Raw genomic sequence first — 22,688 nt, forward strand, 5'->3', positions numbered from 1 at the left:
GAAAGAAAATGCCTTTAAGAGCTTGAGCTTTTTCAAGTTTTCAAGCCAGGCTTGACATTACCTAAATATTCAAAACAGACATCGTACACATTTATTTTAACTTCTAACTACAACACTTCTGCTCTTCCATAACTACATTAAAACACTGCCTTACCAAGCAGCGCACACCACTTCACAAGGTGTGATCTTTCAAGCTCGCTAACCTAGACACATTTTTCTCCTTGGGCATGTTCAGAACATTGCAACAAGACCATTCACTCATTGAACTGCCATTAATGTCCCAGGGAATAAGAAAGGAAAGGGCAGAAAGAAGCCTGCAAGTTCCATTTGCATTACTTTATAAGAGCACAAAAGGTGATAAAAACTCCTGTCTAACAAGGAAAAAACAGTTTTGAGTTGAAAGCATCAAAGTTCATCTGAATCAATCAAGAGGTTAAGATAAACAGTTTTGTTCTTGAGAAGCAACATCACCTTGCATGAGTATATTCTCCTACAGAATAAGTCTACAATATTTATTTAATGTTAATTATGAAAATCTTAAAACTCATCTTGCCATGACTATCCTCATTTGCACTTTTATGGTCAGTTGCTAAAAGAAAAAGCCTCACATAAAAAGGCTTCAGATGACAAAGAAAGGATCCCACAATTACACTTTGTGGATTTTTTTTTAAGTAATACCACATCACTACACCTTTTTAAAATGTCTTTAAAGAGATTGTTAGAAGATTTAGGCAGGACCACAAAGTAGTCACTTAAGTAATTATATATGCATGAATACTACTAATATTTACTACAGATTTCCTTCAGAATGTTTTTGTGACTGTAAAACTGTAAGTTGATAAGCAAAGTAGTTTGATGTTTCAAGAGAACTCTACTGACTATGCCCACTGGGATGACTGAACTCTGTTCTCTGCATGCAGTGATAAGAAATAATAAGCCTTCATCTCCTTGTACCATCACAGATGTTAGCTTGAAGAATAGAGGCATAAAATATTCAGCCATCATTAGTATTTGTGGCGTAATATGGGGTGAAATGAAAAGGAACAAAGAATTTTGCTTTCCAGAGATCTTCTGGGAAGGTGAGGATTGGACTTTGTACTTATCTCCCATGATGGAAAACTGGCAGGTTGTTTCTTGCACAGCTCTGGGCAAGGTAATAATCTGTCAGCCCAAACTTCTGTGTAAATCCCAACATTAAGACTGGAAGGTACAGACAGACAAAAATGCTGCTGCTTAAATACTTAACAAGACTAATAACATGATGAACATACTAAAATTTTACAATCCCTGAAACTGCTGGTCAGCAGAGGAAAGTTTTTAATTCATTCATCCTCTTCAACATAGGTTGATGGAAACCAGCCCACCTAAAAAGTAAAGTTTTTAATTCATTCGTCCTCTTCAACATAAGTTGATGGAAACCAGCCCACCTAAAAAGGGGAAAAGCAGAACAAAATAATACATGAGATGCACAGAGTTTTTTTAACAGCTGAACTAGGCAAAAGAAGGATGGGTCTGTTCAGAAAATATACCAATAAGATTACAAAGATAAGCTTGACTGACCTGACACAGTTAGGGTAAGAACCCTAAATGACAGAATAGCAATTTGGAGACCAACACCCTCTACCCCACTTCTTCAACATCAACAAAAAAAAAAACGAACCAACCAAAAAAAATAACAACCACACAAACCTAAAACAGTTCTGCACAAATTTTAAGTCCAAACATGCAGAAAAATGCTAAGAGCAGAAGTAGTTTTACTACAGGCAGGATGCTGCTATTTTTTGAATGAGGAGTTCAATATTTAAAAGGCTTCGGTCAGGTCCAGGAAATCCTTTGACAAAGGAAACCACGAGTGATTTGATTGCTTACAATTACTTAAATTTCATTTCCACCAAAGCAAGTTTTACATGTGACAGAACTGGATGGCACAGTCCAGTGTTATATACTACATAAGTTAAAATGCCATGTCCATTCTGAAATTAATGATGTGTCAAATAAGGACTGCCCAAGACATACAGTGAAGCAATGCCATATATTTCTTATTGTTTTGTCTATTTGCTTTAGGGTTTTCTTACTCAAATTTCTTTAAACCTAAAGTCAATTTAACACTTATGAAAGGACTCAAAAGCAAACCTAGAGCATGACTAGGAGGAGAACTGCACAAATTTTGGTTTAGATTACCTTGCCAAATTATCTCCAAAGGTGAGCTCATGATCTCAAGTCCAGACTATGAAAGCTATCACTAAGAATGCTAGTGGGTAACAGGGCATCCTGTAGAATGAGATGTTCAGCTTCCTTCACATGTAAAATGTATACAGGTTGATTGCTATTCCTTCTGCTTCCCTATTTCTTCTTATCTAATTGACCATTTCACTTTAAGATTATAACCAAGCTCATGTACATTAAAAAAATTTCTCCAAATTGCAAAGAGCAATAAATCTGGACACTCGCTTAAACTGGACTTGCAATTATCATTTCCAGTTTCCAGCCAATCTCCATTCTGTCACCTCATATTGCCTGACCCTGCATCTCAGCCCTTTAGACGTGGAAAGAGCAGCCTCAAATACTTCTGACTAATCTGCATTAAAAAGCAATAAACTAAGATTGAAACAATAAACCCTTTATTGGTCAAAACTGAAACTTCATTTTCATGCAAGTCTCAGGGTGCAGTGTAAAGTGACTTGGTAAAAATCCCAGCTAAATATGCTACTTCATATGAACCCCATTTTTAGAAATCAAAGAAGCAGACTCCAATAAAAAAAGGCTGATGATTCCATTGCATTGTAGTCTGGCAGAAAGGTGTGGAAATCACTCTGTGTTTAAGCCCAAAACAGAGTTCCACAGCACCAGGAGCCTGAGCTTTTGACCTCAAATACATGTGTGCAAAACAGTTCAAGAAAGGTCACCCCTAGCTGTACTATTAATGCTTGTTATTTTTCTAACCATATAATCTTGCCCAAATATTCAACCTGGTAGGCCACATTAAATAACCAACTGCTGGGAAAGGCACCTGGCAAGAGTGCCTGGCACCTATGAAACACAGATAAGAACATGTTGCATCTCGTGAATTTAAAAATACAAAGAAGGTTTATCATGTAGGAATACACCTTATTTGCTTTACAAAATCACTGTCAGTGAAGGAAGAAATGAGACACAGAAAAAGAAAAAAAAAATTAGTCTTACCCTTCCATTTACTTCACCTCTCCACCAGCCATTAGCACTCATCTTGGTGTAAATTTTTACAACATCCCCTTTCAATAAGGACAGTTCTCTCATGTCTCTTGCACAGAAGTCATACCTGGCTATGGCAATGCCTATCACCTTTGGGCTTAGCACTGAAATGAAGCAGATGGTGATATTAGGGTTTGTTAATCGAAGGCTACCAAACTAATGCAAAAAATACTGTAAAATATAGAACAATGATTTCACAACAACATACACTGGCATTCACTTTATGCAAAATAACAGCACTGCACAGATTAAGAAGATTTAAAAATAGGTGAATGGTGTAAAAATTGGAGGGATTTATGGGACTTTTTCAATAGTCCTCATCATTTTTAGACAAAAATTAAACTAGATGAGCCATAAATAAAACATCCCCCACCCTGAAATTGCTAAATACATTTGCAATTATTGTATTCTTGTGCTTCATAATAAAACTTGTTGCCAGCTAACATGCATCAACGTATTTTATAGGTCGCTAGTTTCTTTCCAAAAGAATTATTAGCATTTACAGTTGATTTAACTTTAAACCTCTAATGAAGCAAAACAAACAGAATAAGGTGCTGTTCTTTCAAAAACAACTCTCAAGTTAAATATTAATGCACTTAAAATTGGAAGCTAACCTCAGCATGAGCAAAAGGTACAGACTTTCCACAGGAAATTTCCATGGATCATTTGCCACAATCTGCATGATGTAAATCTACTCTTTTTAGGAGTTTATTCTATAAATCACCAATAAATTTGTTCTACAAAATTAAGATTCTGTGAAATTAATACTTGACAATTCTAGGATACATCAATACTGAACAATTGTGCCAATATAAAGCCCAGACATTTTAAGAAATAAAAAGCTGTTAAATACATTTTTAAAAGCAAAGGTGCACAAAGGCTCATTTCCAAAACCAATCCCTACTCCCACATAGTTTTACAGGAAATTTTGTTTCCAATCCTTATGTTGAATATCCAAATTTGCAATAGGAACCCTCAACATTTCCAGTGTGAGGACAATGAGAGGAAAGTGAGCATGGCACTTAACAGATAAAAGTCTTCAGCAGTTCAGAAAGAATATCTGCTATTCTACTACATTTTGTGGTTGGTTATTTGGACAAAGCATTTTAAACCTTTTTTTTTTTCACTAATGCCACAGTTTTCCTGTGTATATAAGAGCAGATGGGAGTTCATGAGCACAAACAAGCTTCCTACTAAAAAAGATTTCAGAAGAACTCATCACATGATCATCCTAGATGACCATCAGGGTCATAAGGTTAGGGATATAATGTACATATAATCATCTCTTTTCTTAGGACCCTTTCCAATTTCTTAGAAATGCCCAATCTTCATTAGAAAATGCCATGAAGATACATATTTTAGGAATGAATTCAACAATGTAATACTAGAAGTTCATAGCTAGTTGCCTTTAATTTAAATCCGAAACACAAAACACATCAAATGAGCTAAAAAAATCTTGACAGTTCTGTGTTCAAGATTTCTTCTGACCCCACTGGGTCATAGATACATAAGCTTTTACATAATAGCATTATATATATGAAAGTCATTTTATGTTCACACATTTTTATCTTAGAGAGATAACACAATTTATTTTAAAATAACAAATACTATGTTTAAAATTATTATTAGATCACAAAAATGGAATGCCTAAAAAACTGCTTGGGCAACAGATTATGGCCTCTTTTATATCATGTCACTAAAGTTTACTCCAATTAAAGTGGTCTAAGGAAGTCCTGACTGCTTATGTAGGGTGTGCTTCTCAGATACTTGATAAACTATGTAAAGATGCCATATAAAAGACAAGCAGCAGCTCAACTTATTGCTTACATCAATGTTGTAAAAATCTAGCTGATATATATCAGACATATGTTTTCCTAAGTAAGATGAAGCTGCTACTCATTTAGATCCTGACATTAATGTTATGTCCTATACTTTATCAGCATTGCAGTAATCAATTTTGCAGGGAATTGATAAACTATGTAAAGATGCCATATAAAAGACAAGCAGCAGCTCAACTTATTGCTTACATCAATGTTGTAAAAATCTAGCTGATATATATCAGACATATGTTTTCCTAAGTAAGATGAAGCTGCTACTCATTTAGATCCTGACATTAATGTTATGTCCTATACTTTATCAGCATTGCAGTAATCAATTTTGCAGGGAAGGGAAATTGGAGACAAAAAAAAGAGCAGTTATTGACTGTAAGGTCAGTAACCATCCATAAATGTGCAGCAATATCACTGGCAGGTTTGGAGAAGCATTGCAGGATAGGAGGAGTGTTCTGGGGAGCAGGGTATAATTTCAGATTCCAGAAGGGAGATAAAGAGGTATGGAAAAAGATGACATGAGGCAAAGGTGATCAAATTAGAGGGAGGAAAAAAAAATAACTAAGGAGGGAAGAAATGCATACAAGAATAGTAAAGGGGGAAAATACTGAGGAAAATTAGGATTGAGAAAGAGGGGCAGACTTGGAGAAAAGAAGGACTTCTAACTCTTTTTCAAGTTCAAAGCCAGAGTGGAAAAGGAGAAAGAAGCAAGAGAAATCAAAACCATATATCTCCAAAAGTCTTGAGGCAGAAAGCAGCAGAATTTAGATTAATTTAGAATCCAACATTCATATTTTCAAATAAAAGTGATGCTCATGATAGGAAATATATAAAAGGAAGCCAGATGAGCAATGGAATACAGGAAAATGACAGTGCTAATTTTGGAAAAAAATATTAACCATGTCTCTCTGGTGACACAGACACAAAAACAACTTGAGTAGAGACTATCAGCCCTGAATTCCAAATTAGAGCCATCCCAGGATAAATGAAAATTGAGGGAAGGCAGCGCATGGAAAGGACATCTGTACAGATGGGACAGAGTAGAAACACTGAGTGAAGGAGAGAAAGAGGATAGCTACAGGGAGAATCAGGAGAGAGAATGGGATTAACAGCAGAGATCAATGGACAGAAAGGGCCCAACAGGAGGATGAATGAATCCGAATGAGAAATTAAAGACGGGGGAAAAGAGAAATCAATAAAAAAAGAAAAGAAGCTATTGAGAAAGCAGTAATAAATAAACCTCATGTATTAAGAGAGAGATACTCAGAATTAACTGGAAATAGAGCGAGAAATCTGAAGGAGGTTAATAAAACGTACATATGTGAATGAGAAAAACACACTTTTACTTAGTCTAGCCTTTCCTTCTGCAAACGGGGAACTATAGTCAGCTTTGATTTACACTAGAGCATGTTGGACATTAGCTATGAGATAGATGTGCTGCAAATGAATTTTAATACTAGTTTGAGCCACTGATGAAGGGTGCAAACAAAAGAGGCTCCATGTGATCACATCAGGCTGGTCTAGCTCACGTGTTTAAACCCCATGAAGGTCAATATACTATTATTAAAGCTCTGAGTAGCTATTTCTCCCCCCTTGTGATATGGCCTCCTCATAAATCCACAGTCCTGTGCCCTAAGGGTTGCTCTGGTGTATTAGTTTCCATGCTCCTTGAAGCAGTGTACATGTACTTGCACAGCTTTGCCAAACCTCACTTCTATTATAGAGGCATGGGCAGCACCTCCACAGTGCTCAGGAGTTAGCTTAACCCTTCTCCTGTGTTACCAACTTCCATATCTGCAGAGCTAAGCCAGCTCTGAAGATACTTCTGAAAAAAAAGCAACTTGTAATATCAAGAAATAAGCATTTGTTCTTTTAATGTAAGCAAAATATTTGGCTATTTTAAAAAAAGGTTTAACTAAAAACACATGAAGTAATGTAGCCTGTCAATCAGAATGTTAAATCTTATTCATGCAGGTAGATAAGCTTAATTAAGAATTACAGATCAATATTTTCCTTTAATATTTTTGTACTTGTAGAAAGAAATACTTTACACAGCATATTCTGATATGCAAGACATTGAATATTTACTTACTGTTATAGTTATTATAGATTTTTCTGATAAAGCAGTTTTTCATATAAAAAAAAGAATGCAATTGTAAATTTGTTCAAACTAAATATGGGAATAGATAGGAATGTGTGCTAGGCTTAAAGTAACACTGAGTTTTGATTGCTGTTCAAGCCCCATAGGCCACTTCACAATTTTGTTTTCACAGGCAAGATACCAGTTTCAGTACAAATGGAATTTACAGCCAAGTACTGGGCAGTTGAATTGAAGATGTCATCTCCTATCCTCACCCTGAAGCTCACAGGATTTACCTTTAACAAAGGGCTAAAACTTAAATCCTTTGTGTTCTGTTTCAAATCAGGTGTTTTGGACAGACAACTGAGTGTCATGACCACAAGGTAAATAGCTATACCAAAATGGCTTTCTACTAGTCTTTTCTACAGATGTGTCCCTTTAAAAAAATAAATGTCAACTGGAAGGGTGTCCTATAGTTCGGATTTTCAGTCAGTGTTCTAACTACAGTAAAAATAAATGTCAACTGGAAGGGTGCCCTATAGTTTGGATTTTCAGTCAGTGTTCTAACTACAGATAGGAAATAAAAGTATCTGGGCCAAAAGATGTAAGAAGTCAGCAATGTAAAAAACTGATGCCAGAACAGTGGACAACCAAGGGGCAACACATCCAAGAGCAGACATGGAGATTGAAATCTCTGGCACCAATCAAGGGAGGGCTCAGCACAAGTAAGAACACTAGCCAATTCTACTACTGAGCTGCCACCTGCATCCTTTTCCCCTCAAGAAATTAGAAAAAGCCCTAAGAATCCATCACAGAACATTAAACAGTTTGGATGACCTCTGTGAGGCAGATGTAAACCATACTGCCTCCTCAGATCTTGATGCCTACATCTCCATTTCCCTAGTGGAAAAGCCAGTCCCAGTCCTGATTTGCACAACTCAGGCAATGTCCTCCACCCTCTGTACACAAAGGTCGGCGAGTGTAACGTGAGTGAGTGCTGTGTTCTCCACAGTAGTAGCTCCTTCCATATGCTCCTCAAAGGCATTCACCTTCCTAGTAGTGAAATTCTTAAGCTGTCCAGCTGTGCAGTTCATTTCTTTGAAAACTAGATCATAGATACCAGAGCAAGTCCTAGCTGTACTGATGCACTGAGGCCACCACCGCCATGACTTTCAGTATTTTTATGCAGCCTCTTAGTTTAAAACTGTTGCATCTAATAAAGCCAGAAATGGTTAAATGAGAATAAAGGAAGCAATATTTAGAAAACAGATGGGCAAAATTAATTAACAATGTTAATGCAGAATTTAAAGAAAGCATTCTCCACCAAAAAAAACTATTGTATTCTAAGATGCTACTGCAGTGTGGTTTGCTGCAGGGATGGGACGAATATATCATTTACCTAAAATTAGTGAAATTTCCATGTTTGTGCATTTGAACAAATACACTAAAGACATATATAGGTTCTAGATGTTGGCTACATAGCAAATGAAGTGGTCATTATGGAATCTGCTGCAACTATTGAGTTTGCAACACCTATTCAAATTGCTTATTGTAATAAGCAATGATAATTCAAAAGTTTAAGGGTTTGATCTTTGTCACACTCCAAGAATAACATGTAGTAACTTAGTTTTGGAGTCAGAGAAGAAATAAAATATTAGATTCGTCCCTTCCCTTGCTTGCTCCACACAGAAACAACAGAAACAAATTTAGAAGAAATATAAAAGCAGTAAAGCAGTACCTGACCAGAAAGGAGTGGAGGAAGGGGGAACAAAGCTGTAGTCTGGAGGAGTTACAAAAGAAAACCCACAGAACAAAGAAGGGGCTTAGAGAAAGAAAGAGAAAAAGAGAAAAGCAAAAGAACATTGAAATATTGGCATAAGATTTAAATAATAGTTTTTTAACTATATCATTCATTGATAATAAGGAAACTAAGGTTCCCTACTAAGGATGTCTGGAAGGAAATTGACTGTAATCACTAGAAAATTTGGATCCATGATTTAATTTTTAACAATTGCATTTTTCAAAGAGTAAAGTAGAAAGAAGACACCCATTTAGGGTTTCAGAGAAGCAAGTTCTAACTGCAGACTCTCAGAAATATTTTCATATTTAGCAGAATTTTTTCTAACTCTTTGTATGCCCCACATCTTACAAAAAGCAAGAATTCATGCATACATAAGAATTCCTCTTGAGCTCAAGACTATTCACATGCACTTAGGAATATAGTCAAGTACCAGTTGAACCAGAGTTCCATATTATGGCATGGAAAAAAAAAATATGTATTTTGCCCTGATAGTCATTAACATCAATAGGAATTCCACAGCTAAACTTCATCCTCTAAGGCCCAAACAGTATTGCTCATCTTTGCAGTTTTTCCTGACTTGAGAAAAAAAAACTTTGAGCAATCAAAAAAAGCCTAAGTTTGGCCTCAGCAGAACCAGCACATCAACCCAAAGCTTAGAGGTGCACTTGCTCTATTGTGTCAACAAAACTAGGCTCAATGTATTTTTAAATACAAAAATCAGATGAAGTGAACTAGAATTTCTTTGAGTGGAATTACAGTTTATTGACATGTTCTCATATTTTGTCCCTCTTTTGAAGAGGCAATGAATATATGTAGTGTGCATGGCTAATAAAGATGGGATCTTGGCTTCCAGTTCTGATTTGGAAAAGAAAGTTCATCCTCACTCAACTGGATAAATGATAATGTAGCCTTTAAATTATGCCTAATAATACCTATAATTACTGAAGAAGAATGTTCCTTAAAAATGTAGCAGGATTATATTCATCACATACAGTTGCTTCTCTGAATTCATTCCCTGTGAGTATATATGGAACAAAATCATTTTGCTTCAAAATGGCCATTTGAAAAGCTATGATGGCTACAACTGTTTTATGCAAGAATCCATGGTGGAAATAATGATATAATTTTGTGCATCTTACCTGGATGACACATTTGTGACAATGGCACTACAAGCACAAATAAAATAAACAGGACTGATATTGTATTTTAACATTGATAAACTATGGGTTATTTGTTTAAAAAATTAAATAAAATCCCACAACACTAACCAATAGCAGTCTAGGTTAGTATCTCAGATGAATACAAATGAGACATGCTCCAGGGACTCTTGCACCCTAATGATCCTTCATAGTGGGGATCCTTTCTCCATCTCTAATATTAAATGGATTCTCTGGGAATGCATGAGGTTACCTGAGGAACTCCTTTATACTTCATCTAGCAACCCCAGGTGACAGCTTGATGTGGAAATGCATTACACAAACCAAAAAAGGCCACCTGACCCAAGTAGTGTGCCCATTCTTAGAGGCAAATAATTGCCACCAGAATAGCACCCAGAAATAATGACAGGTTAGGTTCTATACAAGGGGTGGCTGCTCCTTTTCTAACCATACATTATCTTCAATTTTCTGTTGGATATAGCTGAAGGTTTGGTTTTACATGTGAAATTCTGGACAAGTAAACCCATGTGGGCAAATAAATCCTCCAAGATTTAGACAGACAACTGGCCTATTTTTCAGCTTCACTGATAAGTGTGTTGGCTTTTAAGCAGAAAGGTTGAATTCTTTTGGTTCCTTAAGGGTTGGGATGACCCTTGTTTCATTTTACTTTATTAACAGATACTTTTACACGGTTAATGTATTAAGCAGTAGAATAACATAACTACTTAATATATCTACTCCTAGTCAACAGACAATTAAAAACAGTCACTCAAATACTACTTGGCTTCATAATTTATGCTACATTAAAACCTAAATTTCATAAACCTCAAACTTCTCAATATGATGGTGCTCTGCATCAGCAGATCAGAATAAAGTGCCAAAAGCTATTCCATAGAATAATGTCCAATTTTCTTCCATTTTTGCCTTTATTGCATTAAATGGTAGATCACCCCTCTAATCTAATATAAGAACTAGTATTTTCCTGTGTGGCAAACCAAAATTTTATCATACTGCATACAGAAAAGCCTAGAACTGAAACAATAAGAAGAAACAATGTACCATTTCCCAAAAGTCTTCCCAGTTAACTTGAATTTCTATACTGAGAAAAGTCAATGTCTGGCAGCTTTTACAACCATTAAAAGTGTACAAAGAATACCAGAACAGTGTTGGTGACTTCTGCAAGACCAGAAGACTGAACAGCAAAGTTCTAAATCCAAGTGGGAAACCAAATTAACTATCTCCACAAATGCAGATTTTTATTCCCTGAAAATGTAATAAGTTACAAGGTGATTTATTTTATTCATATTAGAAATTACAAGTAAAATGAAATGACAATTCTTTTTCTTGCCCCATATGGGTAAATGAAAAGATGAAAATTACCAAAATACTGAGTTGAAACCCAAATCCTCTTTAAAATCAGATTCAGACTGAAAAAACCCATTGCATTCCCCAGTTTCAGCCCCGTGCTGAGTGGTTGCACAACTGAAAAAATAAAATAAAATGGCAAAGTGCCTCTCTCTCTCTTCAGCTACCTTGTCTGACTTGCTTTGAACTACTCTTTTCCTTGCACTGGGATTATGTGGGAAGATGTCAAAAAAAAATCAGCTGTGTGGTGCTCCACACTGAGGGCTGTGCAGTAAACTCCATGTCCAACTGCTGCCCCACAACTTATTTGCTTCCTCCACTAAACTACAGCCTCAAGTTTCCCAATTTCTTTCCAAATTCAGCACAACAGATTTCACACAGCCTAGATATAGGTTAATTTATCACCAATTTGGTAAAAACAAACAGGACAGCTTTAAAACTGAGCAGTGTGACCCACAGATAGACTGTTCATCATGGATGTTTTGGTTAAACAAATGAAACAAAGAAAACAACAACAAAACAACAATAAGCCACCACATTCATGGGGACATGCTAATGCTTTAAAAGGAAACTGTCAAATCCAATCAGAATTATGGAAATCTATTAGGTTTTACACAAGGAGTTTGAAAATTGAGAGGGTTTTATGATCAGTTTGGCCTAAAACAAAACCTGACAGCATAGTTTGCAGCATTAAAGGACTGACAGTTGCTGTGGTGGAGATGCAATTCCTCATGCTCTTGACTAAAATGAGAGCATCCCACACTCATTTCTCTTGTTCTTCCACCTACTGCCTAAAGAACTTGTAGATGATGTTTGCTTCTACATGATGACAGAAGTTGATGAGGATGTGCCATAAATCTTGAATCCTGTAAGGCATGAAACAGATGTTTGCTTCTATATGATGACTGAAGTTGATGAGGATGTGCCATAAATCTTGAATCCTGTAAGGCATGAAACAACTGAGCTAATGCTCTTGCAGACTAATAAACTGGTGGACAGTACAGATACATTCTAACGGGCCCAGGAAAGAAAACAATCTGGTTCTGCTCATAGTCAAGAATAACTCAAACTAATGCAAATTAAGTTAATCAGGACATGTCCCCTCAATTATTAATAACCCAAATGCTATGAGGAGGCAAGGCATGAGGAAAGCACAAGGGATGATAAGAGGAAGTGAGAAGCACAGGGAAATCACAAGCTAAAGGGAGAAGAAAGGACAGGACAGATGAATTCACCAAGAATGGGGATGTACAGCATAAAAAGGAGTCAACTGACAGAAGTCCTGGAAAACAGTGAATGAGAATAGAAATGGCAGGAGGAGGAATTGGGAGGCAGAGACAGAATAAATGAAATGCACTGACACACACTGGTTTCTTACAATCACCTGTTCTAAGTTATCTTCACTTAAATTAGGAGAGCAGGAAAGTCTCCAAAGTTCTAGTAATGCTGTGCAACAGAAGCAAGCAAGGAAATAAAAGCTCACAAATACATAAAACTACAGTAAAGCCAGCATCAGCATCATCACAAAGACTAGACTGGACTTTCTGGGCTTTCCAGCTGTTTTCATATTGTTAAAATCCCTGTTAATTTTTATTTTCCTCTTATTATCTGTTGCAGTACAAAGATGCAGCCACTGTCTGCAGAACAGCAAATCTAATACTTGCTTTTTGAAAGAAACATGATATATTTTCCAGAGGCCAATCATGTGGTAGCTTTTATCATTAACATTTAACATGTACATGTCCTAAAACTCATGCTAACTTCCACTCAGATTGTGATAGGTTAAATAAAGGATACCACATGCATTGTAAACCTCCTCAGTTTATTTTTAAAGTTCAAAACTTCTTAACTGCTATTTATATTGCACAGTAAATCATTACATTTCAGAAACTTAGTAACAGGACTGTAATAAAAATTTAATGCTAAAACCAGGCATAAAAATAATTATGATATAGTAAATCTAATATTTATTTTTTCATGAGAAAATTATGTGATATTACTGGGATGCTATTTCATAGGGCTATGCCACAAGACTGATTTATTTAAATCCCTTTTTAAGGATTAAAAATTGTCACAGATATTAACACTTGTAGCTGCACATATGCAAATATCTGAAAAAACTAGGCAGTATGCAGTGCAATTTCTCACCAGTATGCCTAATAGATTCTTGAATATCAGGGAGATTTTAAGTTTGGCAGCAAGACAAACTTGCTAGACATGTTTATAAATCTCCTGGCAGATCTGAATCTGCTTAGCTTCAAAAAATCCTAGCTAAAAGCATTACCATAGTAATTGGTTAGATGTCAAAAATGCAAGATGAAGATGTTCAAAGTACCTTGTCCTTTTAATACATGTATGGCAGAAAGCAAGATACAAAAATGTATAATACTCACGGTTGCCACCTGTTCTGTTACTCCTTTGTCCCACTGAATTTTCAGATTCTTTGTATGGAAATTGAAGGGTAGTATCCAAACTTCGAAAACCTTCTTTGAGAGAGTGGTGCTTATAGTATTCTACGAGTTCCTTTCAGAAAGGAAAAATGACTATGTCATTGGAAAGTGAAATCACATCCTTTTCAACATTCTGGTGTGCAGCCAGTGACAGTTTGATCATACAAATAACCTTATTTTGTAACACAACATCCCACAATACATCTTTATTTTTGCAAAAAAAATCAAGTACCTGAAAAATGGACAGCTTTTACACTGCCATTTATAAAAAACAAAAAAAACAAACCAAACAAACCCGTTAAGTAAAACTTTTTTTTCAGAGTTAACATTTACTACTCCTCCAAAGTCAGGCTGAGGATTTATTTGCTTTACTCAAGTCAGGCAGAAGGCAAGGTCAGTTGCTTGTTAAGGATGTAACAATAAATTGCTTTGCCCAAATTTCTTTTGCAATGCTAAGCGATGCTTATCTGCAAATGTACATCTACATACACATATCTGAAATAAGGCATAGGGCTTGCATATAAGTTTATAAGTCACAAGCAACTTCATGTGCAGATACACAGACCATGCAAAACTTTCAGGAAGGGGCAGGGTGAGGGAGTGTCAGACATTGCACACTGACTCAAAACTCCAGCATTTGACATTGCCCTTGTACCCAATACCACAATTTTATCTTCTCTCTGTGTGTATAAGTGTGCATATATACATAACATAAATATTCCTATGTACACACAGAGATATTTTACATATATAGGTACAATTTATATACATAAATATAAAACACTAGCTCAAATACTCCTTTGCAAGCTTCAACTCTTGTCATTGTCTCTTACATTTGAATTAGCCCTAGTAATGCCAATATCACACAGTTTATACACAAAGCCTAGAACAAGATTAAAAGTGACCAGACAATTCAAAGCAAACCTACCTCTATTGATTAATAATACTTCAAACGTGGCATTTCACTCTTCAGAAATCTAAGCACAAAGCAATGTATTTACTGTAAAACTGACACTTCATTCCACTTAAATTTAGATTTCCAAAATCAAAGTTGACCAAGCCAAGCTTAGGTCCAAAGAAAGAAATCATACCATGTTCTAAGGCAGAGTCCCAAGCTAACTAAAATCTACACCTGCTTTTAACAGTTCATAATCACAGCCCTGCCAGGCACTCCAAGTAAGCAGAAGCAAGGAGACTAAGAACTTTTGGGGCTTTGCTGTCTGGTACGCACATCATACAAGCTACAATGTCAGCAATGACATTTTATGTCACATATTATCACTGAGTATCTAGACATTCAAATTACCAAAGTAATAGTGAGAGTGATTTGTAAGCAAGCAACATCCTACATAGGATTTCTGGATAAATGGAAAACTAATTACTATTAAACTTTTGTTATCATTTTGCATAGCATAATCTGTAAGAATTATGTTGTTTAGTAAAGATAGTAAGAATTCCAACTGGACAGATTTTCTTTGTTGGAAAAATAAGTCAAATTATTCCAAACTGAAGCAAAATGCAATTACGAGATAGTAAGAATTCCAACTGGACACATTTTCTTCGTCGGAAAAATAAGTCAAATGATTCCAAACTGAAGCAAAATGCAATTACTTTGGGTAACGAATATTCAGTTACTTTTACAAGCTTAGTTTTTAATACTGTTCTTCTATGCAAACAGTTGACAAACAACTGGCCTCTAAAATATTCATGGCTGAAATCATAGTAGCAAGCTTACAAACACAGAAGTAGGGTACATAGTCCCTGCCAGCATGGATAGGGCTCCTCAGGAGTCTGTCACATTACCATGATTCACAGCAGCAGCAGCACTGACCTTTCACTGCACCTTGGCCTGCTTTACACACTCAGCACATTTTAATTACTCTCTTGAAAGTTTTTGAAATGTACTATGAAAAGTATGTACAAGAGGTGTTCCACTTTTTTTTACCTCCAAAGCAGTACAGAACACTGTCACTGCAGTTTCCATGGCTGCTGGTTTTGTCTCTCTTCTGCTCACACTTCCACTCAGACTACTTTTGTCCTTCTCTTCTTCCAGACACTGTTACTTATTCTCTTGCACCATCAACCCAGAACAAAGCAATTGTTCCACAGCACATACAAATTGTATTTACACTACCACACTACTATTTATCTATTAAACTTTCAAGGGCAGACTTCAAAATGCCCAAAAACTGTGTTATAAAATAATTTTTTCCTAACTGAATGTTAGTAAGGCTAATCTGGTAGTGATGAGGCCTTGACACTAGAAATTTCTTTTGCCCTCTCAATTATTTGATGCAAGGCATACTCTTTTTGCTCATTTTTAATACAACTTTTATCTCTGATCATTGAGCTCTACATTGAAACCTGCACCAGTGCATTAAACTGCATCACTGCCAGAAGGTGATACCTGGCAGCATGTGACTCTACCTGACATGCTTGGTCAAGATCCTGAGAGTGATCATATGTTCTCAGTTTCCAATGAATCATTCGTAGTGTTTGCAGACTAAGCAGCCACCTCACTCATTCATTTGAGGAACACTATGACTTCTATTGCTACCAGTGGTAAGACCTCAAGGTCTCCAGCCCTAACACTAAACACTTCACTGTTTTTTAAGTGTGAAGTGAAGACACTAGAGTTCAGAAACAGCTTGGTGCATTTTTCGTCAGGAAATTTATGTTCTTCCCATTCTAATGAGCACTTATTTCAAACAGGGTCAGGCAAACAACAGAATACCATTTAGTCTTTCACCACTTGTAGGATGCTCTTGTTTTACAGAGTATCAGTGGTTAAATTAGCATCATTGAATCAGACACTTTTAGGGGTTGGAATGGACCTTACAGATCATCTAGTCCCAACCCCCTGCCATGGGCAGGGACACCTCCCCAATAGACCAGGCAGCTCAAGACCTCATCCAGCCTGGCCTTGAACACCACCAGGGTTGGGGCAACTACCACTTCCCTGGGCACCCTGTTCAGTGCCTCACCACTCTTACAGTAGAAAATGTTTTTCTAATATCAAACCTAAACTTCCCTTCCTTTAATTTGAACCCATTACCCCCTGTCCTATCACTGCAGTTCCTAGCAAAGAGTCCCTCTCCAGCTCCCTTGTAGGCCCTTCAGATATTGAAATTGCTATGAGGTCTCCACAAAACCTTCTCTTTTCCAGGCTGAACAGCCCCAACTCCCTCAGCCTGTCTTCATCGGGGAGATGCTTCAGTCCTCTGAGCAACTTAGTGGCCTCCTCTAGACTTGCTCCAAGAGCTCCACGTCCTTCTATGGACATGATGAACCTTATGATTTCTAAGGCTACTTGGTTTGAAAGCTTCTCTCCCTACTCTTGTTTTGCATTATCCTTAATTTTTATTTAGCATTTCAGAGTAGTTCAGTATGCATGCAGCATAAGCTTTAATCCAATTGATTGCACTAAATATAATATACTGAATGAGCTTCCTTTAACAATGCACCAGAAAATGCTTAAGCAGTAAAATTTTACAAATGTGCTAAGGTAGTTTATTCAGACACTTGTGTTTATCAGTCTTGTCTGAGCAAAATGAGCCATCAAGAAATTCTTTCAAATCAAAGAGAAACTTCTTCCCAGTACAAAGTGACTGACATAACACTGAAAACTCACTGAGCAGGAATAACACCCAACTCTTATTTATAAGAAGGAACTATTTCTGAGCTATCAGCAGTTTAGACAGCCCCATCCACTAGCTGTTCTTCTTAGCCTGGTGCACTAGGACCAGGAAAACCAGCCTCTCCTGAGTTTTCCTGGGCTCTCTGACCCAGCTGCATCAGCATCATTATGTTCAGCAGTACACATGTACATGGGCTGGAAAGGAAACTTCAACCAGCTATTTTTAGGGATCATTACTACATAAACATTTACAAAGACAACAAACTCTCCTTTCAAGATTCAGTGTAACTCCATAGTGGGCTGATGCATGGGATTCAAATTCCTCCTCTCTTCTACATCACCACAAGGGACACAAGTCCAGTCCTAACTATAAATATGCAGTTTTAAGCACATAAAACTATCGAGCTAACACTATAAATATAAAAAATTATCCTATTAGCAGGTATGAACACAATTCACATCTCTCACAGCTTTCCGTAATTTCATAAACCGAAGTAGCTCTCAATAACAGCAACAGCTACATAGAAAATCTCACATTGTTAAAAACCTAATCAATGCTTACCATTAAATTTTTAAATTTTCTGTTTTCTGCAATGTGGAAAAAGCCATCTCTTGTTAAAATCTTGATGTGTTTCACTTCATTATTGTACCTGCGGGCAATGAATAACTTGTGAATATAAATGTGGTTTTAATCAGACACAATCAATAACTACCTAAGGGCATGGCCCAAGAACACCACACAAATAAATTCTTAAGAGAAAGCATATATCTGCCAAAACAAAGTTGACATCTAATCAACCAAATATATTTATTAAAGTAGAGCTAAAATAGTGATCAGTACTCAGAAAAAGTCTCAACTGCTCATTCTAATTGGCAATTCCCATGTATTTCTTGCTTTTATATGATAAACAACATGAAAGCTAACAAGACCTTCATAATCATTTGCATCCACAGAATTTATAAGCCCACATTTTACTGAAATATCTGAGATACAAAGGGCTTCAAGAAGTTCTCACTGAAGTCAATGAAACATTAGTCACTTCAGAGTCCAAACACTGCTTACTCTTAGCTGATATACTACACCATCATTTTTGTAGACCCATTTGCTACACCAGCATTATAAAGCCATTGCTACCTTCCTACTATTAATGCTGGGTACTTCTGTCAGCAACTTCAGTTTTCCTGCACTGACTTTCTTAAAGAGAAAACTTTCTTGAGATCTTATTCCACCTCCACTTACTTAATACTAATTGCATATTCGCCCGATTCTTTGGTCCTGTGCCGCACGAGGTAAGTGCTGTTTACTCTGTTAATAAGTTCACTCTCTGCTTGCAATCTTTCCATTGCTCCGGCAAACCTGGAACAGAGAAAAATAAAAATTGCCTTTGGTTTTTTTCCAAAGCTCCAAAGGTCTACAAAATATGAAATACAGAGTCCTAATATTCTGCATATGATGGGAACCTAAAAATGCATCAGTTTCAATTGAATACCACTTCCAGATCTCTGAATGAAGAATAAGGCATGAAGAATTCCACTGGGGAGGATGGGGATGGGGGGAATTCTTACTTAGAAAAGTACTTGTGCACATGTCATGCATGTTGAATACAATGTCTGCTAAGGAAAGTACTCAAGCCTGAGCATTAGCTAAATGAGTAACTGTCTTGAAAAGTTCATGAAAAACATTGGCTTTTTCTGAATCATTTGTTGCAAGTGAAATGATGCAACAGTGGTCCAGAACTTTTGAACCTTCCTGAGTTCTAGTGAGATTTATCTTAAGAGACTGGAGAATCGGCCACGAGAGGTATATTAGGTCAAAAAAAGACCTATAGGAAAAATTGGTACTTACACAAAGACACTTATTTGGTTTTATAATTATGCATAACCTCTAAAGGCTAAAGTGAAATGGGTATACTAAACATTTAGAGGGGAAAAAGAAATCAGCTTAATATGAAAGAGCTGATGCTAAGTGTTGAAACCTAAGACAAGTCACTGACTGACTGCATAAGCAGATTTGTGCCCTTGCTCTGCCTTGCTGGTTTGGATGGGACATCATGAGAGGCTGTCAGCAGACATTTATTTGCAAATCCAGAGGTTAAACTGTTAATTGGGAAAGTGACCTAGCTTCCAGGAAAATTATGCTTATCTTAGCATTTTACAAAGCAGTCAAAAGGCACTCACCATCACAGGCCACTACTATGTAAAATATCATACTAATACATCATTAGCAATTAGAAAGGAGCTTTAAGTAAAAATTAGTTGTTTACTACAAATTCTCAGAAGATAAAGACTGATCCCAATGATATGCTTTCTTCTAACAAAGTTATAAATAGAGCAAATATTAGAAATTAATTCAAAATACCAATTTTAAATATTAAACATTCTCTTTCGCATGTCAAGAAAAGTTAGTATTTAGATATTTAGATAATTATTTCAATCATCAGGAAATGGGAATTCACAACTAAATGATGAAGCATAAAAACCAGTGAAAGAAGACACGTCAAGAAAAACTAGTATTTAGATATTTAGGTAATGATTTCAATCATCAGGAATTGGGAATTCATGACTAAATGACGAAGCATAAAAACCAGTGAAAGAAGACAGGTGATGCTTATTCTGTTCTCTCAGAATCACCAGGTATTTTTGAGGAGCAAGCTGAATTTCAGTACAGGGTTCACGCACTACATAAGCCCGGGAGCAGCAGTGGTTGCCATTTTGGTACACTCACAGAATCACCAAGTTTGGAAGCACCAGGTATTTTTGAGAAGCAAGCTGAATTTCGGAGTTCACACACTACATAAGCCAAGGAGCAGCAGTGGTTGCCATTTTGATACACTCACAGAATCACCAAGTTTGGAAGAGACCTCCAAGATCATCTAGTACAATTGTCAACCTAGCACCACAACAAACACCCCTTAGCCATACCCCCAAGTACCCCTTGTACCTACAGTTTTGACACGGGGGTGTTTTTTAACAGAAATGCATAATTATTCATGATACATGAAGCATTGAATGTTATTCCTTCCTTTATTCACTTAACATGTAAGATATTCTTCCATGCTTTATATTTTACTCATCTCTTATTGTTCTATTTCAGACCTCTGGGACTAAGGCTGCCCAGCTACAGACTTGTAAACAAAATGTCAGAATCATTAAGCACTTCATTATATCAGATATGCTTTTAGGCAAAGCGTGGTGCCACTTTCCTAAACCACTACACAATGCCTTCTTCTGAAGCCTAGAAAGGTTAAACTGATATAATTTAAACCGTAGTAAGCAGAGTTGCTTTCTATGACTTCTTTCCTCAGAGATTCTTGTAAGACAAGACAGCGACTCACCAGAGTTGTGAAGAGTAGTCTACTGGTTTAGGAACCTAGGATATCAAAAGATACAGGAGAATGAGAAGCAAGATTTTTTTTTTCTAAAAAACACAAATTAGATAGCATTGACTCAACTGTCAATATCCAGATGAAACAAGTTAAAAGAAAAAAGATGATCTAGTCGGCAAGTCTATTTTATCGAAAGGAAGTTATAATAAAGGACAAATATTCCATCTCATTATGAAAGTAGCACAGAATATTTTAAACTCTCTTCTTCTGTGACAGTTTGTATTGTTTTTTAACTTCATGGAACTATTAGAAGCTTTTCTGACAGTGCCTGTATTCAGATTTCATACACAAAATAGCCCAATGGTACAAATTGTTGAAAAGTATTAAACTGTGCAACAAACTTACAGTAACATATAAATTAATTTCACATATTCAGGACTGTATGGTCATAGAAAGACTGTCTACTAGGAAATATAGCCTATAATCTTCTAAGAGACATGAGGATAATCCACAGATTGTATTATATGACATCATTCATTCCTTTGCATTTGACTTGGTTAACTCTTGTAAAGGAATTTACTGTGTCATTTGATTCTCAAATTAAAATTAAAAAATTAAGCAAACTAAAATCAGCTACAAAATGCATGTTACATGTACACATAAACACATGCACAGAAAATGTTTATTCACACAAGATGCACAGTAATTTCCATGAAAATCAGCATTTCATCTTGACCATCTCCCATTGGTGAACAATAACTCAGTGTTACCCTACTCTTTTCTGAGACGACATGTGAAAATGTGAAGCACTGAAAAATTAGTGAAGCCTTATCAGAGACCTCACAGACTTAAAATTTAAGGTCATATATTCTTAGAAATCAATTTTTTTCTTTTTCTTCCAATAAAACCAAAGAACATTCTATTATTTTGTGGACTCTAATAGAGAAGAAATTACAGTAACATTCTTCCCACAATTTTGTATTCATGATATGTGGAATGTCTTCAACACAGACTTCCAAATACAAATCAATTCAAGAAGATATTGTAAAGGCCAACAAACTTAGATTGATTGAAATTGCAATCAATTGCAACTGCCACTACCTTGACCTCAGGTATCAACCAAGATCTCCAAGTCTCTAGACCTGACCTTGAAATAAACCTCAGTGATGGGACAACTCCATCTCTCCAAACTCCTCTCCAAAAACAACAGCAAAACCAAAAACACACTGAAGCAAACCAACCAACAAACAACAAAAAAAACTGACGCAAACCAACCAACAAACAACAAAAAAAAACCCCACCAATTCCCTGCATATTTAATCACAGTATTGTGTTAACCTCTCCAAAATGCTATGGTATATTTTAGCAATATTGCTGAGGTAGTAGTAGGCAGCTTTCAGATGGAAGAAACAAAAAAATAGAATAGGAAGCTATAAAGCAATTAGTGCATCAGGATATTGTGAGCTAAATGACAGCAGATGGTCTGAGCTGCGGGAATGTGCAGAGGAATATGATATTTACAACTACTTGTGTTGGTAACATATTATCTTGCAACCTCCTCCAAAAAAGCACAGTTACTGGAGTGCAAAATTACTAAATTACTGAAACAAGAATTGTTACAATTTCACCATTTTAATGCTGTCATCTTCATGCTGAGAAGCCTCAATGCTAGTTACACAATACACGTACTCCGAATGCTTCATTTAAAACACTAAGTATATTCTCAGTTAACTTTAGAATACTTTTTAATTGAGAAAGTTTTTTTAAAAAATTTAATTAGAAATAAAATTAGTATCTCTTCCAACTTCTCTT

General features: G+C 36.2%; 1 protein-coding gene across 1 annotated transcript in view; it reads right to left on the bottom strand.

Moving 5' to 3' along the window:
* Window positions 1–909: 909 nt before the first annotated feature.
* Window positions 910–22,688, bottom strand: part of VAV3 (vav 3 guanine nucleotide exchange factor) — a 98,553-nt gene continuing 76,774 nt past the window's right edge. The window contains exons 21-26 of the mRNA XM_009081029.1: window positions 20,886–20,920; window positions 18,791–18,907; window positions 18,113–18,200; window positions 13,857–13,986; window positions 3,184–3,335; window positions 910–1,364 (exon numbers count right to left, since the gene is read on the bottom strand). Coding sequence (XP_009079277.1) covers window positions 1,323–1,364; window positions 3,184–3,335; window positions 13,857–13,986; window positions 18,113–18,200; window positions 18,791–18,907; window positions 20,886–20,920 — 564 coding nt within the window. The 3' untranslated portion in view covers window positions 910–1,322. The remainder of the gene's footprint in view (window positions 1,365–3,183; window positions 3,336–13,856; window positions 13,987–18,112; window positions 18,201–18,790; window positions 18,908–20,885; window positions 20,921–22,688) is intronic.

Source organism: Acanthisitta chloris, unplaced genomic scaffold (genome assembly GCF_000695815.1).
Source record: "Acanthisitta chloris isolate BGI_N310 unplaced genomic scaffold, ASM69581v1 scaffold2768, whole genome shotgun sequence".
Lineage (NCBI taxonomy): Eukaryota > Metazoa > Chordata > Aves > Passeriformes > Acanthisittidae > Acanthisitta > Acanthisitta chloris.